The sequence below is a fragment of the Volvox carteri genome, assembly GCF_000143455.1.
Source record: "Volvox carteri f. nagariensis unplaced genomic scaffold VOLCAscaffold_7, whole genome shotgun sequence".
Taxonomy (NCBI): domain Eukaryota; kingdom Viridiplantae; phylum Chlorophyta; class Chlorophyceae; order Chlamydomonadales; family Volvocaceae; genus Volvox; species Volvox carteri.
The window spans coordinates 726,327-752,014 of record NW_003307550.1 but is presented as its reverse complement, the minus strand read 5'-3'; the positions used below and the strand labels follow the sequence as shown (position 1 = coordinate 752,014).

The window sequence follows — 25,688 nt, the reverse complement described above, 5'->3', positions numbered from 1 at the left end:
GGCGCCGTAAGGGCAGTTCAAGTTTATACATAATGAAGACCAGACGTCAACACCACATGCAGCGGTAGGGTGCCATAGTGTGATGAACGGGGAGCGGTGCGGAGCGGGGATGTCGTACGCACGTGCGCGGAGCCGTGTGTCGCATTCCATCGCGCCATCAAAGCAGACAAAGGCCAGGGCCAAGGACAAGGCCAAGGAAAGAAGGCAAGGATAGCAAGACAGGCCAAAGGTGGGAACAAGGAAGGCGTCCGTTAGCAGGCGGCAGGTGGGTGTAAACTGCAATGCTGGGCGGATGGAAAGGGACTGATACTGCCGACCGGAGCGAGGATTGCAGGGTGGATGGTGGCGATGATGGTGGTGATGGTGGTGATGGTGGTGACACTGTTTGTGCCGAGGAGCTCAGCGATGCGGGAGCGGAACGTGCGATAGTTGGCGACCGTTGGCGACCGTTGGCGACCGCATCCAGAACAGAAAGGGCTACCATGCGCTCACCCGCCAAGCGAGCTGCTGAACCATAAAAGTATCACGGCCCCGCAATGCAGCAGCCCACAAACGCCTAGTCCCCGTTGCCCCTCCCCGGGCCCCCTAGGCGCCCCGTTTTTCCTCGCAACCCCCAAAAAGCGCCACCGCGCCTTCACACACTTCCGCAGCCATGTTCGTTCCAAGGATATCCATTGCGACTGGATCTTTCCAAAGTCCTCCGCTCTCACCCTGCCCTCCTGGACGTATTTTTCGTAGGCCTCCTCCGCCGCCACATGGGCACCCACGCCCTGCATCATCTCCGGCTTCGGCAGGTTCACTTCCCCAGCGTCGGGCTTCCGGAAGCCGTTGCGCAGAGGCGGCACGGTGGGCAGCTGCAGTCCCAAACCCGCCACCAGCAGGAAGACGTCGCCCGACAGCTCTGCTGCTAGGGCGCCAATCACCTGGAAGGCAGCGGAGTTTCCTTTTTTATTATCCTCCTTAACTTCTTACGAGCATATGCGTGCGCGCCACGCGTGGGACGACAAATCGAATGCTTTCCGCCTCCCACATGATCCTTTTCTGTGCACTCCGCACTCTGTGCCTCCTCGGGATCATGCGATTCCTCACGATCGCAAGTGCGAAAGCATGATTACGTCCTAGGATTTTTGACTCTAGTTAAGGTTTTTGCCATATTTTGCCATACGCGAGTCTGACCGCATCCAGGACAGGGTTTAGGGAAGAAAAGCAGCATTTACGGAGTATTGGTGGGGTCCAGCCGAGGTGCAAGGGCGGAGAGTACGCGTCCCATCGCGTCCCGGTGGCCACGGTCCCACCGCATCCCGCGGCGCCGCCCAACCGCATCCCGCACACAAACCCTTTTCCCCTTGCAGAGGTCAGCCGTTAATATTATTTCCAAAAGAAATATATCATGCACATATTTGGGCACTTGTTACACCTCTCTGGGTAACGCGACCGAGGTGTAACACACAAACGTATCTCCTTCAACATGCCCACCTTCAAGAACTGGTTGTATTGCAGGCGAGTGGAGCCAAACGTGGCCTTGCAGGACGCCCAACTAATTTGCAGCGTCGACATGCTTGCAGGGCCTGCAGAAAAAAAGGAGAAATGGAAGTCGAAAAGAAAAAGTCAGGAATGCGCAACCAACGCGGCAATGGAACATCGCAACCGGTAAGAGAATCAGGACGACTTGGGACCGCGTCCAGCGGCTAAAGCTCCCTACGCTGGAGGTGCGTAAGCTCTGTTCTGCTGCTCTTTAAGCCCTTCACATCCCACCCTGCACAGCCCCGCACCTGCCCTGTCACCTGGTCCTACCCTTCTCTCCCACGTCTCCCACTGCAGCGTGGCCCCTCCATCCTCATCCCGGCCCTGCCCGCCCTCTCCATGGCCACGCCTCAACACGTCCCTCGCCCCGAGTTGAACGCACACCATGCTGCTTTCCACGCCGTTTTTGACGTTTTAACCTTATTAACTGGCCCCTGGTTGCGTTCATCGTGTCGTGACATTGCACCCACCATTGGGCTCCATCATCCCCGCATCTTGGCACATCTTGGTGAACTGGTTGCTGTTCATGCGCTGGTCTCCGCCCATAAAACCGCCCACGTTGAGTTTCACGTACAAGCTGAACGCGGCCCGCAGAGCCCCGCTCATGTCATTGTCTGCACGGGGTGCCCCCGGTTTCGGAGCAGGAGTTGCGACGGAATCAGACAAGGACCACAGGGGAAATGGCAGCGGACAGACAAATCAAAGACATACCATGAAAAAAAGGTCCATGCATGTGAAAAAACCGCTCGGACAGTAGAAATACGGGCCGTGCGGTATGTACGAAGGAGTCGCTGTGGTTATAACCTGACCCGCGCGAACCCTAATCGCGCAAGGGGAATCCTTTGGGCAACGTGAATCCACCGCTGCCGCCGCTGCCACCGCTACTGCCGAAGCGGTTAGTTGAGGCTGCCTTCTAGAACGCTCTGCGCTGCGTTTTCCCATACAGGGACTTGCAAGGTTGCATCCCAAGCCGGGAGCGCCGGCACCGTTCGAGGCAAGGTTCCTTTTGCACGCGCACACACGCCGACGCACACCATCTCCGCATACTTACTAGGCAGCCGTTTGATCTGCTGCTGCGCCAGCGCCCCGTGAAGAGCCACCATAGCCTCACAAGCCGACATAAATTCCTCGTAGCTGAGTGTACGGCGGCCCACTCGAGCTGTGAGCTGCAGCTCCGAGTCTGCGTTGTGCATTCCATGGGGTGGAGGCGAAAAAAGGTTGTTACTTGTTAGGTGCAGGGCCTTAGCGCATAGACCCGGTACGAATAGGGACGAGTAAAATCCATAATATGTCGTGATTTGCGTTTCAAAACGCGGATGGCGACCAAATCAGGAAACAAGACAGGGCGGGCTTTAGGCACAGCGGCTCGGTTGGGGATAGCCCCAGCTGCCGCTGGAACGGTTGCAGCCTAGGGAACCTCCCTCCCTGCCGCCACAGATACTCCAACGCAGCTCATCTTGGCCGTGGCAACTGCGACTGCAACGGTTTTGGCTTTGCTCACCATGCTCTTTCCAGGCTTCTTAGGCGCAACCTGACTCGCGTTTTGTCACTGTCACTATTACCAAGACTTCCGCCGTTCGGAAACGGTGAGCCGCCGCTCTTCGATTCCCACCACCATCAGGACACGACCCAGTCCAGCACCACGCCGTACTTCCTTTCCACTACGCACTAAGTCGCAACCACCCTGCTCGCTGTGACCAGGAAGAGGCCCCCAGCAGCTCTACATAGCTCGTAGGTGGAATCAGCTTCGGGCTGTAGCCTCTACGCCTTCTTTTTCAAGTTGTAGCCGTTACACCCCGAAGCGCAGCATTTTCCCCGAGAGACGTCTTCTCTTGAACATCAGATCCGAGTTTGCGTCTTGTCCGTGTTTGGGTTCCCTAGATCTTTTTCTGCCCCGTGTTCCCACCAGATACAACCCGGTACGCGAGCATCCCCCTCCACCACCACCCGCTGCGAATACTTTAACAATAGACCCAAAGCAAAGCAAAAACACCCGTCGTCTGCCGTTGCTAAGGGGCGCTGTCATGGGCATGTACACGCGAATGCGCAAAAAACGTAGGATTGCTTCCCTTGATTTGGGTTGCCGCGCAACGCGAACGCCACCAGTCGATCGCTGGGCGGCCTCCACACCCGGCCCAGAATCTTACCTAGCTGCTTTTGATTAAGCCCGAGCATCGCGCCCACAAGCGCGAGAGCATATGGGCCCTGCTGCGGCTCCAGCATGCCGGAGACCTTGTGTTTGTGGCTGGAGAAAATGGCGGTAGCGCGCTCGCTGATCGCCGCCATCACATCCTCGCTCACGGGCCCACGCTGCAAGTGCGCGTCGGGAACACAAGTCACATGGAGCACAGCGAGCGAACGGGGGTTGGGAATCAAATGAAGGATTAAAAATCAGGTCAAATCCAGGAGAAGTGCTGAAATCCAAGAAATGACAATAGGTGGCATAACGGGAAAGGGGGTGCTGGCGGAGGGTAGGACTAGGTGCTGCATGTGAGCCAAGGGGCTTTAATCGCACGTTGGGGGGTGGGGAAGGAGAGGATAGAGGAGAGCTGCGCGTGACTTTGTTGGTAGGCGGTCGGAGAGCTGGGTGCTATCATTCCCAGTGACGGTTTCGACTTGGAAAAGATGTGCCAGCGTCCGTCATGTTTAACCCTCCCTAAAGTTTTAGGGGCCCGGGACTGCCGCGCGCACGGCCCGCCCAACCACCTGCGCACAATAGCTTACCGGCATAAGCATCCCGCCGTCTGCATCACTCGCCCGCGCCCGAGGGGGACCCCGTAGGGGAGGGGCCGCACCCCCGGGCTCCATAATGCCGGACTGCCCCGGTCAAGAACCTGTCCTCCTTAACTGCTACCCTCGAACGATGGAGTTTGAGAGAGAATACATATGATGATGCAGGCCTACATGTTTCGATACAGGAATTGCAACGTACAGAATGTCATGCCCAGCACGCCAAATGACATGAGCTGTTCAAAAGTCAGTGCAAGGCTTTGCGAACATATGGTGACAAGCATTTATTACATGAAAATAGTATTTCTTGTGCCAACCTGGCAAGAGGTGCGCTTTCGATGTCCCATGGCGCACGCCCGTTATGTGGAACTGTTAAGGGATAGATGCGTACTGAAAGCTAAACTTTCATCTATGAGCTGCTTACCGTTGCCTGCAACAGTGTAGCTCCACGGGGCCGCTTGCAGCTTTGGCGAAGCCCAGTCCTGTACAACTCCAGTGTGCTTCCTCCTAGGTTTTGTGATATTTAATCTTATGCGTTTCTGTTAGGGGTAAATTCTTTCCATATTTCAGGTTAGCCGACGGGGAGCAAGCTCAGTAGGCACCAAGCTTGTTGGTGTCCTAAAATCCAGCTCTAATCAAGTTATGCCTCGGCAAGGTAAAAGCTCATATACGACTGCACCTAAAAGCTCACTCCTTGCACTGCCTGCAGCGTGCGTGCGTGTGTCCGGGTGAAGTACGTTCCGTTAAACTCGTTAACTTCTATCCGATAATCAGACTAAGCGAGCGGAGCTTTGATAATTGGATAGCCATAGGTAGCGGAAATCATTAATTTTGCATATGGATTTTTAATACAACCAATATTGTTGTCTAATTTCCCCGCCTTGTAACTTTGTGGCACCTTTGTAGTGTGACTTATAAACGTGCCCTCAGGATGCAGCGTTTGCTAATGCCAAAGATAACGCGTTTTGGTAACGTTATCGCAAAACGGTTTTTGCTCGCCGTTTGTTAGGGGCTCCGTTACGAAACTTGGCGCAGGTTATCAGGTTCGCTGTGTGGGCTCGCTGCATGGCAACGCGTCACATGGAATCTGCTTTGTAGAAGGGTTCCTTGTTTTGCATTAGGGTTAGAGATATGGTGGACGGAAAGCAGTCGGAAGGTGACCAATATCGTCGGTGGAAGCCGAGTCCTTACTTCACAAGGCGTACATAAATAAAGTAAATAAAATTTTTAAGTGAAGTCAACACCAGTTGAACAGAACTTTATATGTATCAGTAAGGCGTTGATTGCCACCATTTTCCTGCCCACGTACTGATAAACGCGTTTGTTCAGCTCCACACGAAATGGAGTCCACCATGCCTCACAATCCTCCACCTCCTACTCCTAAAGGCACGGAGAAAAAAGGAATTCCGGCCAGCGTCTGTGCATTTCAGTGAACCCGATAGGAGCACAGGCACATGAAAGCCAACCACCCACACACCCACACACGTAAAAGACGTAGCTATAATACCAATCCAGGAAAATCCAAAGACACTCTGCAGGTACGGAAGAACAACAGGAGAAAGTAAAAGCACAACAAATCTTGAGCAGTAACAGCCAAAGGGTGATCCCCGGCAAATAAAGTGGTGGCATACCCACTCAGGAAGCAAAAACCCTCCACGCCACGCCTGGCACGCTTTGGGATAACGAAGATCGCGGACTGAGGACGGCCTGCGAACCTGTGGTGCTGCTGTCCGGCTCTTCATGGGGGAAACAACATCTCAAGTAACAAGTGAAAAGCACCAACGCACAGTAGCCAACTTTAATTGCAGCAACGCAACTCAATTAATATTTGTGCAACGCAGTACAAAGTCAAGGTATAACACACGCACACGCACATGCCAACCACCGTTGGGCAATTGTCAACAGCAAAATCGGCCGTCCTGTCCCTTCTCTTCCCTCTCACCTAAGCTCAGCTCGCTCCGCCGCATTCGCAACACGAATTTGCATTTGGGCGTCAGCATTCATTCCTCTCTTCTTTCTCCCATAAGCAGACACAAGCTCGCATATTTAACCACGGATTAAATGCCTCTTGGACCCCATCTTCGGAGATCAACTTATCACACTTCAATCGTACAGTTCGCGAAACTTTACTTACGTACTTCTTCGTGGGACCTAATCACGGTTCAGCAACCATGCAATCCAACTCCAACTCCGACCAACCCACAGGCACTTAGCGCTTCTTGGTCAGGTCCATAGTATAGGTGTAGAAATCAAAGTTTCGCTCTCGGGTTACTTGGCTAAGCTGCCAACCACCGCGCTCATACAACCGCCGCGCCGCTGGCTGCATGCCAGACGTGTATAGCACAAGCTCCCGAAATCCAACGTCCCGCGCGTGCTGCACCAGGGTCTCCAACAATTGACCTCCGACGCCCTGCCCCGCGTACTGCTTCAGCACACTCATGCGCCTCAGCTCCGCAAGCTTCCAAGACTTTCGCTCCAGCGCAACGTGGCCGATGATGGTTGCCCGGCGCGCGCTGCTGCTGCGCGGCTGCAGCTCCACCGCTGCTGGTCGAGGAGGAGGCGCCCCCTGCGCTTCCGCAGCCACCGCCATAGTGGGCATCTGGCGGGGCTGTATGGGCGGCGACGGCTTCGCCGTTGGCTCCACCAGGGGCGAACCAATGCGCAGTCGCTTTGACTCCACAGCGGGCGTTTCAGGCCCCGACGCAGCAGCCGGTGGCGCCCCCGCTGCTGCAGCCTTCCTATCCGAATCCGTGGAGCTGGGACCATTGGACCCACCATCATCCTGCTGCCGCATCTGTGCTTCTTCTTCTTCTTCTTTGTAACGCTGCAGGCTAGAGGACATCCGGAACACTGGGGGCCGTTCAGGGAGCGGTCGCTCCGATGTGGGTCGCGGTGACAGCAGCGACGGCGACGGCGACTGTGATGGACTTTGCACCCCTTCAATCCTGGCGACTGCGGCTGCAACCAGGCCAGCTACCAGCTCACGGACTTGGTGCTCATCCGCATCTACCGGTTGCGCCGGAGTCGCTGTGTTAATGTTGTGTCCATTCGTGCTTTTGGCAGAAATGCTGTCCGTTGAAACGCCGTCCCCAGCCACTGGTTGGGTTATAAGCATGTCCACTGGGGACTGGGGTGCTGCCATTGATCCTGCTAGCTGCGCGAGCACATCCTTATTTTCTGCTCCTGCGACAGCTGCTGATGAGGAGGGCCCCACCGTCAGTGTCGCTGCAGAGGCTCCAGCAAACTCTGGTGAAGAACTGCGCTGGTCTAGTCTTGGCTCGCCGGCAGCGGCTGGAGTGAGCGACAAGGATGGAAGGGCCGACATCGCGTCGCCGTGGGGCGCAGTGCTCGGGACCTCTGGTTCAAGAAGTTCTGCGACCCAGAAGGCACTTCCGTGACCAGCACCTGCTGCTGAGTAGAAGGTCTCGATGTCGCTGAGATCCGGGCCGTTTATAGACTTCCTGACATATTGTTTCAACGCTTTTTTGAGGATACCAAAGGCGAGGCAGGGGGCGAAGGCAGCCCCGCCAAGGCTCATAACGGCCTTGAGAACGAAGCTACTACGCTTGGCGGTGACAAGCAAAGCAGCGGCCGGTGCAGCACAAGCCATGAGTCGCAGCAAACGGGTCGTGTTGAAAACATGGCCAACACCGTCGGGCCACGCTAAGCCCAACATGCCCTGGCTAAATATCCGAATGACCTGGTCGCGGTCATCGGGACGATATGGGCGAATCCGAATCACAGCTCCGCTCTTGAGGGTAACCGTCCTGGCACCCATACTGACCCGTGATCACAGCGTCCTAAGACGCTATACACTGTAGGTTTTGTAGTATGGCGACATGCAGCACCGGCACGGGATGCATGTACGGCATAGGTTGAAAACAAAATAAACCAGACTCAAGAGCTACACGCAGAAAGTTAATGGTGTTCGGTCAAATTACACATCGAGATTATTTAAAGTTTTAGCTGCTGTCATCCCTTGCAATCACAGGTTTATTTGCTTACTTGTGGTCTCACGTGCAGCATAGCTGTTGGCGACAATTGTCAGCAATGAAGCCCGGCATACTTGGACGCGTGTGTAATGCGGAGAAATTTCAGTTAACCCATGTAAGTAAAGTTGAGTTGCGGTGCATGTGGCTATGCCGCCACGAGCTTGTTGTTTAGTCTTCAAACCCAATTGCAAACAATTACGAATTGTGATGTCCTCCTGTGGACGGCTTAGCATTGCACATGCAAATCCTAGGAGCAAGTATCAATGAGCGCCGCCGCCCAAATTCGGTCAGAAGGCCACGAACGCTGATTTATCCTAGGTTAAATCGCATGATTGATGCGTTGACAATAGGACTGAGACAATAAATTCGTTGGCGAAAATTGCCAGGTCCGGAGGCCGGCTGTGCGCTTTCGGGGTGGCAATGCAGTGTATGTTGCCAGCGTCGCAGCGCCTCTGGTGCGCTCACCAGGGATTCCTTCGCATTCCGCGGAGCAGCCTTCAACATCAGGACGAGCTTCGTCAAGCAATTCACCTGATTCGGCGCTAGGCGCCGTCGCGTCCGTCCCTCTTCCATGCATGGCCGACGTCGAGTCCCTGTCCAGCGAGCATGCAGCTAAGCTCGAACGTGCTGCTAGCAGCGGCCTCGCCACCACTAGCGCGGGCGCTGTACCCGCTTTTGCAGTACAACGCAGGCGGTTCAACGGCTCCTCGGACACCGATGGGAGGCAATCGGGCGCCAGGGCCAATGCTTTCCGCAGCTCCCGGGAATTCCAGCCCCGGGAATACACCACATACCTGTCGAACGCCTCATCGTTTGCGGAGCTGGAACAACTCTTCGAACTGGGTCGCAGACACGACATCAATGCGATCCACATAGCAACGGTGGGGGTCCCTTGTCGCGCGAATCCCTCCATCGCTGAACCACATAATGATGTTTGGTTTTCATAGCAGTGGTAGCAGATGATGCTGGAATGCTCCTGGCTGGCGGATCAATACATATGCGTGTGTGTCCCTACATATGTATAACCCTTATGAGCGGGGTACGGACTAGTACGGCAAGTCCGCAAGGCCGCTTTAACAGGTCAACGGGGGTTCCCAAGCCCTGGGGTTGGGGTTTATCCCCATCATCAATAACGTGTCTTTCCCATCCGTGTATCCGTGCCGATGCGAAGAAGGCCTTATGTTCATGCCGTGTGTAACCGTGTGGAGCTCAGCACGACGGCACTAAACTATTTAATATATTCAAATCCTAAAATCCACATGACCCTTTCCGGCGGTGTATGTGCACTGCAGCTGTGGACGCGTCTAGCCAAGTTAGTCTCAGCCCCCGCTACAAGTACAAGCCCAGCCGCACCACGGGGGACCCGGGGCTCCTCAGACTCTACGGGGCCGGGTACGGCGGCGGCGGTATCGCGCCCTGACCCGGCGGCACTTGCGGCGTTCGTGGGCTCGCTAGAAGCAGTTACGACGGCGGAGCAGTTGATGGACATGGCGCCGCGTGGCCTTGCTAATGTGGTCTGGGCGGCTGCCAAGTTGAAGACCGAGGCGGTGGTAGCGGAAGGCAGTGGTCCGTCCAGCTTGAGTAGCAGTACCAGCAGCAGTAGTAGTGGTGGTGGTGGTGTTGAAGCAGGGCAGGCGACAGCAGCGGCGGCGGAGGGTGAGGCGAGCGCAAAGGGACAGCAGCAGCAGCAACGTTTAGGCGGGGTTGGCGCGGCGAAGGAGGAGGAGGAGGAGATGGGCGGGGTGGAGGCGGGGGCATCGGTTTCGGGGTTCCCGCCCGAGTCCGGTTCGCGGCGGCCGCGGACATTGCGCATCCGGGGCGGCAAAAAGGCACTCGCGGCGGCAGCGGCTGCCGCCGCTGCGGCGGCGGAGGCAGAGAGGCGGCTATCTTCCACCGTGGTTTCGGAGGCGCTTCTGGATGCCTGGGCGATGGCGGCCGGCAGGAAGCTCTCGCTGTTCAACATGCAGGACATTTCTAACGTGGTGTGGGCGCTGGGCCGCCTGGGCTACCAGCCTCGTGGCTTGTTCATGACGCAGGTGCGCTGCGGTGTAGGAGAGCCGGCGGGCGGCCGGTGGGTGGGTGGCGTGGCGTGCAAGTGAACGTGCATGGATCATGACGCAGTGCGGACGATTTGCTTTTCATGGAGCGACATCGGGTATCCCAGGATCGATTCCCGGCTACGACAGTGAAATGCGGCCCTCCAAGAAAAATGCAAGCCGACTAGGAGTAGAGCCAACGCCGCCGTTGTAATCTGGCAGATCCTACCTCCTGGATGAGGTGCTGGTGGTAGGTGGCGAAGTGGAAGGCTGAGCAGGATCCAGTTGCGGCTACGTACGTTGATCGTTGATCCGGATTCGGATCCAGATCCGGATCCGGATCCACCCCAATATCCCGCACACACACTCGGTGGACATGGCGGTCACGGAAGGGCGCTGGTACTGGTCTTGTACGCGGGGGGGGGGGGAGAAGGGAGAGAGTATGGGTATGGGGGGGTATAGCGTTGCGCATGCAAAATCTCAGGAGCGAGTGCCATTGAGCGCCGCCGATGGCAGAAAAAAACGTTATTGGCCCAAAGGCCGCGAACGCTAATCTCGTCCCTTGAGATGTCGTCATGTCATCTCATGATGGACACGTTGCCATTACGAGCGATTGAATGGGGCATTTAGGACTTTGTCAGCGAAGTTGGCGAAGTTGGCGAGCGGACTGGGAGTGTCAGTGGTTTTCAAATTCAATTCGTGCGTGGTTGGCTATGGTGGCGACGTTGTGAAACATTCGAGCATCCGAAGAAGCAGTTCTGTCCCGTCCCCATCCCCATCCCCGTCCCCATCCCCGTCCCATATTCCTGTGAGGAGTATCCGTCTATCTCTGGTGTCAGCATCGCTCGGATCTGTGGTTCTCTTCTTTCCCCCCTAACCCCTTCCGCCCCTTCCACCCCCCGCTGTCCCCCCCCTGTCCCCCCGCCTCCGAGCAGCTGTCTATCGCGGTGTTGAAGGAGCTCCCTCGCGCGGACCGTCCCCAGCAGATCTCCAACGTGTTGCTGGGCCTGGCGCTGCTGCGCTTCACCCCCGCCATCAAGGACTTCTGGCCGCCGGTGTGGGAGGCGGTGCAGCGGCTGGTGCTGGCCGAGCAGAAGGAAAACCCCGATGTGCAGGTAACATTTTTGCGTTTTTTCACGGGCTCATCTAAAGTGTTGTGTTGTGTTGTGTCTAGGGGGGGGGGAAGTTTCGTGTTCGTGTTTCAGAAGTAGGGGGGGGTCCACAGGGTTGGGTTGGGTTGCCTGCGGGACGAAGAGCGGATATAGTGGGGTAGGGGTGTGTTTGTGTGTGTGTGTTGGAGTTGTGTGGGGAAAGAGGGAGTACATCCTTTTTCTTCTTTCCTCTTTCCCTTCTTCGCATGTTGTCCTCTTTCGCCTGGGTCCAATATGTGTGTATGTGAGATGTTCGTAAGTATGTATGTTCTTGTGTGTTCCAGGGCGTCACCAACACGCTGTGGGCGCTGAGCCACCTGACCACGGAGTGCCCGAACTCCATGCCGCCGGTGCCGTCGCAGCTGGTCAGCAAGGCCGTGTTCAGGTGAGGCAGCTGGGGGGGCGAGTGACCCGCGGCTATGACGTCTACATACCATGAAAAGATTGTTCGGTCAGGTCTCGGAGCCGACGGGTGTGTGTGTGTGGGGGGGGGTAGCCTGCCTGCCACATCTCTGCCGCATGGAGAGAGAGAGCAGAGTCGCCCGGGTGCAGCGCCATCACTAGCAGCAGTGGGTTGGCTCGGGTGTCCCCCCTTCGGGAGTAGTTGGGGGGGGGAGGCGGGTATTTAACGTCCCTCGTCATGCCCCCACCTGGAGACGTGTGTGCCCTTGTTTGGCGCTGATGGAGCGCGCTTTTTCTTCCCTTCTCTTGCCGCTTACTTACCGGCTCCGTTGCTGCTGCGGCCCACCGTGGCATTCCACTGGCCCCTAGATAGACCTTCCTGTCCTGTCCCGTAGCTGTCTTGATGTTCCTGCTGTATCTTCTTTCACCACATCTGCCTGCCATCTTGGATTGTGGCCTCTTGCATCGGGGGGAGGGATGAAGAGATGTCGTCGTGATCGCCTGACTGTCGGTAGCTTTGCGCGTAACTTCATCGTTGTGCGTGACCTTTTCGTGTGCCGTTGAGCAGGGCCGTACAGTACGGTGATCGCCTCAGTGGACAGCAGTGCCAGGACGTGTTCTTGTCGCTGCCGCGGCTGGGTTTCAAGCCCTCCGAGTACCAGGTGCGGGAGAGAGGTGATAATAGAAATAATATAGATGTGAAAGAGGAAGCAATGAACTGGGAAGCTGATTGGGATGGGAATGGGGTGACGTACAATGCCGTACGGCGCTGGTGAAACTAACCCGAGGTAGGATTTCCCCCGCCTTCCTTACACACACACTTGTTAACACACACATACATACATACACACAACGGTTGGAGTTTTCGGGGGGGAGCCGTAGGAGGGAAGGAGTAATTGAAGGAAGGAGGAAAGGTATGGGAATGGTTGCGAACCTGCGAGCTACTCAGCTTTGGGTTTGTAGCTGTGGGGCCAGGGGGGGAACTTGTCGGAGGACGAGTTGCCTCGCGTTCACGTCCGTTCTCATGTGTGCCATTTACTATTTCCCCTTGTTTCCCGTTCCCGTTGCCGCTCCCGTTCCCTCCCGCCGGCACAACACACAGGCCTCGAAGCTTCTGGCCCTGGCGCTGCGGGTGCTGCCCGGATGCGACGGCCAGGCCCTGTCCACCATCCTGGTGTCGCTGGTGCAGCTGCAGGTGCAGCCCTGGCACACCTGGAAAACCGCCGCGCTGGCGGCCTTCAAGCGGCTGCTACCGACCTGCAGCCCGGAGGCGCTGGCGCGCTTCGTCTTTGCGTGGGCCCACATGCGCCTTCCGCCGCCTGCCTGGATGCCGCAGGTGATGATGGGGTTTTAGGGTTTTCTCTTGCAGAATGGCGGCCTCGCGGCGGCTGAGTTTGATGGTTGCGTTTTTCCTGTTTGCGTGTGTGTGAGAAGAAGACTTATGGATGGATGGATGGATGGATGGATGGATGGATGGATGGATGGGTGGGTGGATTGTAAAGCTGCATCTCTTCCCGTGTGTTTAAACAATCTGAGCCGCGATGTGTGTGTTTTTGATGTGATATGCAGATATGGGAGAAGCTGCATCGCGAGGTGCATGCCCTGACGTCCGTGGATATCGCCTTCGTGGTGCTGGGCGCCAACCAGCTGTTCGAGCGGCTGCCGAGGAGGGCAAAGGACGCGCCGCCGCCCCCGCCTGGCGAGAACGACGACGGCGAGCCCTCTACATCTTCCTCAGCCTCCTCCTCCCCTTCCTCTTCTTCTGTTTCTGCAGCAGCCGCAACACCAGCAATAACGGCTGCGCCGGCGGCGACAGCTGCCGCTGCGTCGCGGCGCCGCCGCAGCTTAAAAAAGGCCACCGCCGCCGCCGGCGGTGCATTCTCTAAGGGTATGAAGGGTCGGCTGCCTTCCCGTCAACTGCTGTTGGCGCTAAGGGAGCGGTGGGAGGCTGCGGGCCCGGAAGCGCAGCTGCGGGTGGTGTTTGCGTATCGGGCCCTGGTACAAGAGTTTTTCGACGCGCTGGGCACTTCGGGGCGACTGGAGGAGGAGGAGGAGGAGGAGGAGGTGGAGGAGCTGCCTTAGCTGCCAGAGGGGGGGCGGGCTGGGGGCCAGGAGGCCTCGTAGCTGCTGCTGCTGCAGCTGCTGCTGTATGTGCTTGTGCTTTTGGTGGTAGTGGTGGTGCTGACGATGATGATGGTGATGATGGTGATGGTGAGTTGATCGGGTGGGAGTGGTTTGGCGTCGGTTATATTCGTTCAGGTGAAGTAGTTGTCGCGGTTATTTCGGAGTGCTAGGAGGGAGGAACCGGCTCATTAGAATCAGGAAGAGTCGGTCAGTGAACTACGCTGTCAGATAAGTCGGCCAGCTAACGGCAGGAGTGTACATGTGTATGGGGTGGAGGGGGAAAGGCGTCGGGGGGCACGGGGCATGCACGAGTCCCAGGAACAACTGCCCCCCGACGTTCAAAGCTGTTGGGGGGGGAGGGAGGGAGGGTCATGACTGAGGGTGCTAGGGGCGAGAAGGGGGAAGGGGAGGGGCGAGGTGTGGGCTCTCGGAGTAGGTTGTTAGGAGACCGTGACCGTGATCTTCTGGCGGACGAGGACCGACTTCTCTCTCTGTGTCTCCCCCTGTCTCTTATCTAAAATGAGCACCAGGGATTGAGGAGTTGTGGTGGTGGTAACGGTGGTAGTAGTGGTGGCTGTGAATCAACGGTTTGCCTGTATGTATGTACTTGCGGCTGCAGCTTGCTGATTGGCGGGGCGGGGGGGGGCCGCGGGGGTCGTCCTCTGGTTGGTAGGCTCTGGCAGGTTTAACGTGCAAGCACGGGTTAGGGTAGGGCAGGGTAGGGCAGGCGTGCATGTAGCCACGGCCTGACGCACATCGTACAAGAAATCACGACTCAGTGGCTAAGGACTTGTCCATTGTCAATCTGAAAGCACTTAGTCCAGTACGCACCACGGAAATTATGGCCCGGACGTGCAGCATTGGGCGAGCGATGGGACACCGGAACCTTCTGCCGTACACTTCTGCCGTACGGGTGGAGGCACGCTCCATGCATAACGCTCTAGGGCAATCAATTAGGTAAGCAACATGTAATGAAAACTGATTTTCGGTTGTGCGATTAAGTGGTGAAAGAGCCGCTTCAATGGCCGGCGGAAAAGAGTCGATTCCCAGTCGTCTTTGTCCAATGTTGAAGCCCGATGTAGTTGAACGAACGGCTCGCTGCGAAGGTGAGCACCTGCTGCTGCCTCGGTTTCCCGTTGAAAAGTGCGCCTTAGTTCGTCTAAGTCAACCTCGGTCGTTGGTGTAGATGTGGTGCATGCACAGCCGTCAGCGTACTTGCTGAGCCATCCACCTCCAATCCAACGACCACGACGACGTACACCGCCGTTTGGAAACAAAAGCTGCCGGCTCCGCAGTTTCCTTACGGTGGTGAAGCTGCATGCGTTGGAAAATCGCAAACAGACAGAAGCGCGAAACACGTCATTACCTGTGTACGTTGTCGACCGGAGATGCGAGCCATGCTGCACCCCTCATCAAGTACTCTTCGGACCTCATCAACTCCCCGCCGCCGCCGCACTGTTGCTGCTGCTGGCCGCCGCGTAGTACCGCGCGTTTTACATCCTGCCGCGGCACTTTTCATGTTCTGTCTCCCGCTGCTGCTGCTGCTGCTGGCCACTTCGGCTTTCGGATCGGTTCTGGAAAGCAGCAGTGTTACTAACGCTGATCCTTCCAGGTAATTAGACTATAAGAAAGGGGTATTTATTTGTGGATGGGGGTCGGTTTGCGAAGGAGTGGCATGAATGGGAACTGGTAATGGCCACAGGCGGTCTGCCTATCAGCCAAGTTGCTATCTGCACATTCAAAGACGAGAACCCCGGGGCACCTCCCGCTCAGCCCACTGAGATGATAACCGTTCCCTGTACCTCACATGTGAAGATGTGTTCACGCCCGTTTCCGTGGGTGTGCGTGGATTGGCATGATTGCGGCGGACTTGGGGGATAATTGCTACGAGCGCGTGTAGCAGGCGCCTCCTCCTGCAGGACGGTACGTCGTCCCAGTGCCTGGCCTGGTCGGACGACGCAGCTGCCTCAGCGGGGGAGAGCGCATGTGCCCGGGCCAATGGCAACTGCCCCAGACCGACCCTTGGCGGGCAGTCGGGTGCGAACATGACCCCCCCGACGCGGTTCGTTAACTGCTTTACGGCCACCAAGCAGCAGTGCGTCAGCGGCGGGCGGGCCTATGCGGAGGCGAGTATTGGCTTGCGGGGTTGGAGGGACCGCGTCCAACCACTGGGTGGTGGGCCTGTGTGGACAGCAGGGCTTCTCTATGTGATATAGTTTCTTCTTAGCGATATCTGTAGGGGCGAGTCCGTCCTGGCGTGTAGCAGGGTAGCGGAGAAGCGCTTTGCTATGGAAGGGGCTGGTGGGTGTGTAGATATACAGATATACTTACGGATGACTGTTGATATGACTTTAGTTCAGATTGTTCCGGAAGTTTTTCCCTTGCTTGCGAAGGCAAGTTAAATCAATGTTTGAGTTGAATCGTCAGAGTTGAACGGTTGATGACCATCTCCATCGCGCTAATAATAAACTGGATACGTGACGTGACAAATGTAAGCTGTTGAGCGTTTCTGCCGTCCACGTTTTGGCACCCTGCTGCTGCTGCTACTGCTGCTGTCAATAATGTATTCCTGCTGCTGCTGGCGCGCGCGCGCAGAGTGCTCGTGGCTACTGCAAGTACATGCTTACGGGGGCTGGGCCTTGCAGCGTCGATGATTTCAAGGCCCTCATGGAGAAGTTCCTCGGCGAGCTCTGCGACAGCATAGCCAGCGGAGCTACGGTGGAGATCCCCTGAATGGGACGTGAGGAACGGGAATCGAGTCTGCTGTGTTGGGCAGCAAATCGCTTAGCGCCGATTCTAATCCCACAGTGTAGTCACAGTAGTGTATCGCTGCTGCCCGGCTCCCATGCACGAAGTATGAGTCGCTAGCAAATAATAATAAAAATGGATGTTGTGTCTAGAAAGCAAGGCTAATATATTATACAGCTACACCTGCTATGCGCGTTTTTTTGTACGGAAATAGAAGACGTGCTTGCGCCAGCTGGACATGTTCTGTCCTTGTATAGGCAGGTACATAAACAGGCGTCAACAGTTGTTTCGTCGTACGTAAGTGAAGGGTGTGTGGACACAGTTGTACATCAACGTGTATAGACGTGCGGTCGATGTATATGTAGCTTCGACGCAAGATGGGGCAGGGAGGTACCAGGTCTACTCTCTCATGACTACTTCGCAAATGGGAACCTCGAGGGACACGTTGTAATGGCAATCCGAGGGCCAGTGTTGTAGAACTAACTTTATGGCGGTCAGCCCTCTGAACGAACTGGTTTTACGGTGCCATGCCGTGCGGCAGATTGCACGGAATCTCTAGGCTCTTGCTTTATTTTTTTAGTTTCTGAGTCTTATCTCCTAATCTTGTAACAGCCACAACGATGTGCTAAGGCTGTCTACTTACCGGTGACAGAGTTCATGATTTTTTTAACGACAAGTACGATACCTAGTTGAGTTAACCGTCAGATGCCGTGACCCTTCCCTATACCACTGTAGCCCTCTCCTATGAATACAACTCTTGCAACTCTTGCGAGCAAAAGACATTAAGGTCACAAAGGATACAATTTTAGGCCTTTGCGACCTTTGGATAAGTGAACAGTCGGGTGATCGCGAAACCTGAGAGCTGTCTGAGGGTCCGGATCTTTAGGAGGATCTTGCCAAATGCCACGCCGGGCCCCTTTGCATCTGTGTCCTTCAGGCAGCTGCAGGGGCTGCTGTAATGTCCCGATTGCCGCCCTCAGAAACGCCATCCCAGCCTAGCCAGATAGATAGATAACCCACGCCGCTTCCCAGCCAAGCCAATAGCAGCGGATGAACGAATCTCGCGGTTGCAGTGGGCCGGGGAAGCTGCCACCGCGCCGCATGATGCCATACCGCTGCTACTACTGCTCCTCCAGCTGTTCCCCCTCCGAGGCCGCCCCTTCCCGCAGCACCTGACGCTGCGCCGCCAAGCTGGCCGCCTGCATAGCGGCAGCGGTGACGGCGGGATAAGTGCTGTGGTGGGTGCCACTGAGTGAGAGGGGTATAAACACGCGTGTGTGTGTGTGTGTGTGCGCGTGTCTGTATATGAACTGAACCATCGACAAGAGGTAGTGCAACAATACAACCGTTCATTCTCCCCCTCTACAGCTCCGTAACTCCACAACCTCCCATAACCTCCATAACACTGTAGTGGGGCCACACGAGCGTTCTCCCTCTTCTCCCCTCCCTGCACCCTCTCGCCCACTTCTCCTTTCACCCTGCAAGCGGCTATACAACCCGCATCCCATATCCCTCGTAGTTCCCCCCCCCTGGCCCCATCCCACAGAGCCCCACCCCTTCCGATAGTCAGTCCTTCAGCCCCCCCCCCGGCCCTCCCCACTCCCCCCCTTCCACCTGTTCCAGTTCCTTCCTCGCGATCTTGGGGGGCACCCAGGACGCGCGGTGTGCGTCCGGTCTCCTCACATCGCTGAAGGGCGGGGGGGGGCTGTCCACCCGGGACAGGAACTCGGACCGCTGGGCGTCAGAGCGAGCTAGACGACCGTACCTGCCGTGTGCACGGGTTGCGGTGGTGTTGGTGTTGGTGTTGGTGGTGGTGGTGGGGGGTGTAGCAGCCGTAAGGAAGCAATAAGTATATATACCACTGCGAGACACAGTCACACATACACACACAGAACGACGGGGGAAGCAAAGCAAGACAACAGCACTAGTAATACTACCCAAGGGGTTCTGGGGGAAGGAAGGGTCTTCTGCTGTTGATTCCTGTGATTCCCTGCCCACCCCGAGGCCCCAAAACCCTCTAGGCTCCCCCCCCCGGGCCCCTCCATCCACACACACGCACACACATAGGCACATACATACGCACGCACAGACTATCTCACCACTCCGTCCTCAGCGCCCTCTTCCTCCCCTCGGTGAGGTCCCCCCGGGCCTCCGGGCAGCACAGGAACAGGTGGTGCAACACCATGGAGGTGGCCACGGACAGGTTGAAGGAGTCGTTGAAGCCGTACATGGGCAAACACACACGCCTGCACGCGTGTATATGGGCAGGAGGGGGGAAGGCACAGCAGGACAGAAAGAGCATACAAACTTACAACAAACAGGGAATTCGCAAGGAGTATGAAACTCGCCTACCCAGACAAGAAGGATATGGGGAGGGGGGAGAGGGATGCCGGGCAGCAGATGCAGCGCAAGCAGGACAGGTTGCGGAGGAGACGGTGTGGATGCGGTGTAGAGTGGGGTGGAGGGGTTGTAGAGCAAATTCGGCGCAAATGTCCATGGCGCCTGGCGACGTGTCATACCGGGGGTTCATGCTATTTGCGTACCTTTTTCCCCCCCATGCTCCAACCTCCGGGTTCAACTCCCACGTCCTCCCCCCTTCCCCCCCCCCATGCTCCAACCCCTTCGCTGCCCACCTGTGCGCCGCAGCCAGCATCTCCCGACTAACTCCGTCCGCCTCACGACCCATCACCACCGCCAAACGAGCGGGCAGAGACAGCGCCGTGCCGTGCAGTAAGATAGCGTCCTGTAACCCACCCAGGGCCCATGCAGGGGTTCCCCTTTAGTTCATCCACTAAATAGGAAGAAGAAGAAGGGTGAAATCAAGAAATTAAGAAACAACAAAGCCTCACGTCTTTGGACTGGCAGATATGTTGTATGTTCTACATCAAGGACCAACCAGTCACTCATTCACCCTAAGCCAGTCATGCGTTCACTCACTCGAATTCACTCACTCGCCTGCGCCAGGTCCGTGGCCCAGATTTCCCGGCCATCCGCCAACAGCGCCGACACGCACTCGGCGGTGGTGGCAAATGTCCGGATGTCCAGCCACTGGGAGGAGCACCGGGCGATGCGGCCCCGCTTGCGACTCAGCTCGCCCTTGTCAACGAAGCCCTTGTCCTCCCGGTTGCCGCCCCCGCCACCACCCCCGTCATCAGCGGCGGTGGCGGACTCTGCCGCAATCAGGGCCTCGTTCTTCATGCCGCGGGGAGATAGAACTATCCAGACATTCTGGACACCTGTGGGAGGTAAGGGGAAGGAAGATAAGGGTGGGGTGAGGTAAGGGGGTAGGGATGTAGAGGAAGGATTAGCCGCAGGCGGGGAGGATTGCGCGAGAGGTGGGTAAAAATAACATTCCGATTTCAGCCCTGCTGCTCTGCACAAGTCTCTTGTTGCGGACGGTGCCCGCTTACCTAGGATTTCCGCAGTCCGCAGGCAGGCGAGGTAATTTTGGTTGTCCGTGCAGCGCTCCAGGACCAATAGGATGCGATCTGTCCTTGAGCATAGGACGGTCTCGGCTTTCCGCATAAGCCTGTCTGGTGCGCCTGGTGCATCGCAGTCTCCATAACTTGGACTGGCGGCCGCCTCAACAACCGACTCCATTTTTCACAAATGCATTCACCCAGTATACGATTAATATATAATAGCTTATAATAAGGTACTATGGCAAGGGTTTCGCAGCAAACTAAGAGTCTCGATCCAGTAATCGCAAATATACACAGTTAAAGATTGGGATTGCTGCTGTAGTTGCAATATGGCGATACCAGATCTCGATTGTCCCAAATGACGGTCATGTTTTCCAGCTCGGCGTTGACTTTCCGTTGACTCCAAGATGCAACCGTCGAGCACAGCGTCCACAGGGAACAACATGTGGGCAAAACACAGAGCTGCACCATCTGAGACTCAAATAACTTTAGTATCAAAAGGCCGCTTGTAAGCTGTGTATGTGTGATGTAGGTTCGACGATGCGGTTCAACAGCCCCGCTTACCATCAGCGTTGAAACGGATAAGGAGCGAATAGCATACCATGTAAATATTTTATTATAATATGACGTCTATGAGGTCCTATGAGCCTGCATGGCAAGCGCCCCGTGGGCCAACGCTGCCGGCCCAACATCCCGAGCCTACAGGCGCTGGCTACCAGCCCTGGTCGCAAACTCCAGCATCCCAAATATTACAGATGAAATCGTCCCAAACCCATCAGCCTACTGTGGCATTTCTGGAGCCGATGGCCATCCGCCCGCCGGGGGCTGGCTCAGGCACATCGCGCCCTGGCATCGGCACCGGTGCCACAACCTCGTCCGCATTTCCTTCCCCGACTACAAGCTCCCCAACTACAACACTTTATCCTAATTACTCCGGCCAACAACAAACTTCCTCAGCCTCAACCGCGACCTACGTGGGCGGGCCGGAGATAATGCCCGCCGTAACACGATCAACCCCCTCCCGCGGGGCACTTCTTAGATCCTATCAGCAGGTCCCGCCTCCGGCAGCAGCGGTGGAGGCGGCGGCGTCGCCGTACCAGCCATCTCCACATCAGCCTTCCCTGGGGACCCCTCAGCCCCAATATCAACAGCTGCATCCCGTCTACGTTCAACCCGCACCCCAACCACTCCAACCACTCCAGCCCCAGCCTCCGCCAACCGTCCAACTGCCACTACAACCGCTCAACCAATCGGCCCATCCGCGTGGCCTGCTATCGCCGCCCCCGCCCCCGCCGCCGCAACAGCAGCAGCAGCAACAGCAGCAGCAGCAGCAGCAACTCGGCTTTCCTCCCAAACAACCTCTACAGCTCATCTCTGCTGCACAGCCCCGCTCCATGCCAGCCATGCAACCCCTCCAACCGCTACAGCCGCTACAGCCGCTACTGCCGCCGCCAAACCCATTGCTCGTGGGGGATCTGGCTGCAGCGGCGGCGGCAGCCGACGCCAGTGGCACCACTGACGGGTCCCGGCTACCGCCACTGCCGCCGCCACCGCTGCCGCCGCCGCCGGCAGCAGCAGCAGCAGCAGCGTTACAGCTACAACCGCCATCAGCTTCACCGCTGCTTCGGGAGGTGGTTTCGGAGGGCCGTCTGTACATCTTGGATACATCTAGTCGGCTGGTGTATCGGGACAGCGCTGAGGCAGGGGTGCTGGAACGAGTGGGGAAGTGGGTGCAGGTGAGGGGGGAGAGGGGGGCGGAATGCGGACGGGTTAGAGGTGGAAAAAGAACCACGTTGGAAGGGGGGGTTCAGGAGAAAAGGGCACACACGGCACGCACATATCACGACGTGAACCTAACGGAGGGCGGGGGACGTTGATGGTAATGGGGGCGGGGACTCCGGGCGCTTGGGGATGAGGAGCAGCAAATGATGTAGATGTGTGCGCCTTGACCTAAGCGATGATACTTTCATACAGACAAACATGCAGACAAACACGCGGCCTAACGACTTCCCTCCCCTCCTCCCCTTCCGTACACTTCTAATCTCTCTCTTTCCCCCTCCCCCCAACCCCTCCCGGAGCAGGGCGTGGGGGTTGTGTACGTGCCGCCCGTCACCGAGGCCGACTTCTTCTCCTCTTTGCGCTCCTTCCTAAGCCGCCGCCAACTCGGCCTGGCCGAGCTGTTCGCCGCCCTGGACACGGATCTGGACGGCATGTTGTCGGTTTCGGATCTACGGGCGCTGATGACTCACGTGGTGCCGGGGGCGGTGCCCTCCGATGTGTCGTACTTAATGGTGAGAGGATTGAGGGCGCCATCATATGCGAGAGGAAACCAGAAATTGGGGGGCCGGGGGGAATCATTTTTAAATGTCCAAGATGGGATCGATTGATGACGTCCATAGCAGCCCGAGAGGGGATTTCCCCCGAGGAAAAATGGATGCTGGTCTTCAGTTCGGGTGGGGGGTGAGCAGGTGTGTATCTGAGCAGGACGAGCGACCCGGGGCCCGTTTGGGAGGAGGGGGAGAGGAGAGGGAGGGAAGGGGGAAAAGGAGTTTCGGAGGGGGTACGGTCTGATCTGGGTTTGGCGTGTGTGTTATGAAGCTAACTTTGATGTAAGGCTATGTTTGCCTATACATACACACAGACAGACAGACAGACAGACAGATAGACAGACAGACACACTCTCTTCCTCTCGCAGACAGGCTCCCCCCTGTCTACCTCCACCTACCTCTCCCTGGCCGCCGCTCGTCTCCTCCCCCTCCCCTTTCCCCCCCCCCCTCCTCCTCAGGCTCTCATGGACTGGGATGACGACGGCTACATCAGCCTATCCGATCTGCTGGACGCGGACGAGTTGGCGGACCTGGTGCTGGAGGAGCGGGGGGAGGGGGCAGGCAGTGAGTGGGTGGGGGTGCTGCAGGTACGACTGGAGGGGAGCAGCTCGGGGGATGGGGGGAGAGGTTGGAAAAAGGGGGGCCCCCAAAGGCGCGCTTGCCGAGGGTGGGTTGGTTAAGGGCGGCTCCATCGCTGTCCATCCGAACCATCTCTCGATGAGTGATCATGGGGAAATCCCTATACCGAGTAATCCCCAGTGCTGTCCCAGTATTGCTCCAATACTGGCCCAGCACTGCCCCAGTACTACCCCAGCACTGCCTATGTGCCCTGCTTGGGTAAAACCCACATCACACTCCCCCCATTGGCTTCCCTCGCCCCCTACTTCCCCCCTCTTCCCTCCCTCTTCACAACCTATTGACCCATCTTTCCCCTCACCTCCAGTCCCTCCTCATCTTCCTTCCTCCCCCCCACCCACCCACCCACACACGCACACAGGAAACCTCCTTCCTGCTCCACTCGCAACGCCATCACGCGCACCACGTATTCAAAACCCTGGCCGCCGACACCGCCGCCGCCGCTGCGGGGGACACCTCCCTTGCCCTCCCCGAGCCATTGGACTCCAACGCCCATCACAACCACCCGCACAACCACCCGCACAACCCACAACAACCCCTCCTGGAGCCCGCTGCGCTGCTGCGCTTCCTGCGTATCATGCGACCGGAGTTAGGTCCAGGGGAGGCGAGATTTCTGATGAGTCACCTCATGCAGGGCCCAGGCGACAACCGGCGAAGTTTTCCCCAAGTCCTACATGCACTGCATCTGGCTGATGTGGCTTATTCCACAGATCGCCAAAGATCAGACGGTGGCAGCGGTGGCGGCGGTGGGGGTGGGGGAGGTCTTGGAGGACAGCAACAACATGCACAGCAGGATCAACAGCAACAGCAGCAGGGGCGGGGGCGGGGGAGGGGGAGGGGGCATGCAGTTGGGGTGACGCCCCTTGGTCCCAGCTGGTTGCGGCAGCGAGGGGGAAGCCCTAGGGAGGCTGTGCCGCGGTTCTTCTACCACCTAGGTGAGTGCGTGGCTGCGTGTGAGTGTGTGAGTGTGAGTGTGAGTGTGCGTATATCTTTGCTTGGGAGAAAGGTTAGGAAGGGAAAGGCGGGTGGCCTAAAAACTATGGGGACGGGAGAGGTGAACGATGGTGGGACGTGTAGCGGCGGCTGCCGGGGGGGGGGTAGAGTGAGGCGGAATATGCGGGGATGGGCGGGCTGGTAGAAGGGGATTGACATTTTCCTTATTTTAACACATGGAAAATATGTTATGTATATTATATATGATGTGAAGATTTTTATTGGGAAAAGCACGCAATGCTATTAGCGGTCGTCCTCCATCTGACACCGCTTTGCCGCTTTATCATGCACATCGTCCTGACCTGCATTTCGCCACGTGTATCCTCTCTGAGTAAACCCCCTGTTTCATCACACCCCGCCATGACCGAATGGCGTTCGCGTTCTCATCCGAAACCCGTGCCGTACTCGTCCGGGGACTCCGGGTCACAGCTCCCTCCCCCAGGCCCCCTCCGGGTCCCTCCGCACACATCCCCCCCCCCAACCCCACCCCCCCACCCCCCCACCCCGCCAACCCGCGGCCCTCAACCCAGGCTACTATCTCCGCAGTTGCCGCCTGACACTGCGGGAGCTGCTCGGTCAGTACGACAGTGACGGGGATGGATTTCTAGATCCAGGGGAGGTACGACAGCTGCTGAAGGAGGTATTGCCGGGTACCAATGGGGCGCAGAGCGTGTATGTACGGGTGAGTGCCCACAGGGAGAGTTGGGAGTTGGAGCTGGGAGTTGGGAGTTGGGGGAGGAGTTTGAGTTTGGCGGGAGAGGAAGGACGGCACGTGGCGGTTTAAAGACGGGTTGATGGGAATGCGGGCAGTGCATTTGTGTTTAGGTCGCGTAGATAAGAAAAGGTGCAGGGAAGGGGAAGGGGGGAGGCAGGGCCGCAGGGGCACAGACTCAAGGCGCGGGGCACGCCTGCGCAAAAATCACACACGCATACGCGTAATCCCCGACCTGCCTCTGTGTCGTGTGTATTGACGTTTCGATAATCGTACATGCTCATACGTACATACATACATACTAGGGCATACATGCCCGCTATGACACGCGCACATAAATACACACACATACGCGGCCTCGCAGGCCGCCCTGAGTTCGCCCGCTGCCGGCTTCATCACCCTGCACGACCTGAGTAGGTGAGGGGCTTAGGGTTTTAACGTCTTAAGACATGTACGGCAGATCCCGTCCATGTACGGAACAAAAACTGAATTGAATGAGGGGCAAGCAAGCACACACGGCCCGGCATGAGGTGCGTCCCTGTACAGATATGTGTATGCCTATGCGTGTGCGTATGTGTGCGTGTGTGTGTGTGTTACACCTCGGTTGTGTTACACATCCACACACATGCTCATAAACATAAACACATACACATACAGGCAGACAGACAGGCAGACAGACAGACAGACAGACAGACAGGCAGACAGACAGGCAGACAGACAGACAGGCAGACAGACAGACAGACAGGCAGACAGACAGACAGACAGACAGACAGACAGACAGACAGACAGACAGACAGACAGGTTTGGGTTATGCGGACAGCACCGGTTATCTGTTACCCCATTTATTCATTCGTTCACTCACTCATTCACTCAATCAATCAATCAATAAAC

At 57.1% G+C, this 25,688-nt stretch overlaps 5 protein-coding genes across 5 annotated transcripts in view; 2 read left to right on the top strand and 3 right to left on the bottom strand.

Annotated features, from left to right (window-relative positions):
• VOLCADRAFT_87941 (uncharacterized protein) overlaps positions 1 to 4,332 on the bottom strand; it is a gene marked incomplete at both ends in the record, with an annotated part of 29,507 nt that extends 25,175 nt beyond the window's left edge. The window contains 6 exons of the mRNA XM_002947572.1: positions 711 to 923; positions 1,477 to 1,568; positions 1,995 to 2,138; positions 2,576 to 2,704; positions 3,672 to 3,834; positions 4,249 to 4,332. Of these exons, the coding sequence (XP_002947618.1) occupies positions 711 to 923; positions 1,477 to 1,568; positions 1,995 to 2,138; positions 2,576 to 2,704; positions 3,672 to 3,834; positions 4,249 to 4,332 (825 nt within the window). The remainder of the gene's footprint in view (positions 1 to 710; positions 924 to 1,476; positions 1,569 to 1,994; positions 2,139 to 2,575; positions 2,705 to 3,671; positions 3,835 to 4,248) is intronic.
• A 2,131-nt stretch (positions 4,333 to 6,463) lies between these two features.
• VOLCADRAFT_87940 (uncharacterized protein) lies at positions 6,464 to 8,032 on the bottom strand (the record flags this gene model as incomplete). The annotated part of the gene is made up of 1 exon (XM_002947571.1): positions 6,464 to 8,032. The coding sequence occupies one exon, from the start codon at positions 8,030 to 8,032 to the stop codon at positions 6,464 to 6,466; it is 1,569 nt and encodes a 522-aa protein (XP_002947617.1).
• A 789-nt stretch (positions 8,033 to 8,821) lies between these two features.
• On the top strand, positions 8,822 to 16,692 carry VOLCADRAFT_116508 (uncharacterized protein; the record flags this gene model as incomplete). The annotated part of the gene is made up of 8 exons (XM_002947705.1): positions 8,822 to 9,127; positions 9,539 to 10,282; positions 11,218 to 11,397; positions 11,718 to 11,818; positions 12,404 to 12,497; positions 12,938 to 13,171; positions 13,405 to 13,899; positions 16,555 to 16,692. 8 exons carry the CDS (start codon positions 8,822 to 8,824, stop codon positions 16,690 to 16,692), a joined length of 2,292 nt encoding a protein of 763 aa, XP_002947751.1.
• A 1,136-nt stretch (positions 16,693 to 17,828) lies between these two features.
• Positions 17,829 to 20,307, bottom strand: VOLCADRAFT_116506 (uncharacterized protein; the record flags this gene model as incomplete). Its single annotated transcript, XM_002947570.1, has 7 exons — positions 17,829 to 17,906; positions 18,322 to 18,472; positions 18,807 to 18,953; positions 19,341 to 19,450; positions 19,659 to 19,755; positions 19,877 to 19,943; positions 20,118 to 20,307. The coding sequence occupies 7 exons, from the start codon at positions 20,305 to 20,307 to the stop codon at positions 17,829 to 17,831; spliced, it is 840 nt and encodes a 279-aa protein (XP_002947616.1).
• Positions 20,308 to 21,121: 814 nt separating this feature from the next.
• The window catches only part of VOLCADRAFT_116503 (uncharacterized protein), a gene marked incomplete at both ends in the record, with an annotated part of 16,831 nt that continues 12,264 nt past the window's right edge, over positions 21,122 to 25,688 (top strand). The window contains 6 exons of the mRNA XM_002947704.1: positions 21,122 to 21,865; positions 22,208 to 22,420; positions 22,915 to 23,043; positions 23,454 to 23,838; positions 24,616 to 24,767; positions 25,162 to 25,214. Of these exons, the coding sequence (XP_002947750.1) occupies positions 21,122 to 21,865; positions 22,208 to 22,420; positions 22,915 to 23,043; positions 23,454 to 23,838; positions 24,616 to 24,767; positions 25,162 to 25,214 (1,676 nt within the window). The remainder of the gene's footprint in view (positions 21,866 to 22,207; positions 22,421 to 22,914; positions 23,044 to 23,453; positions 23,839 to 24,615; positions 24,768 to 25,161; positions 25,215 to 25,688) is intronic.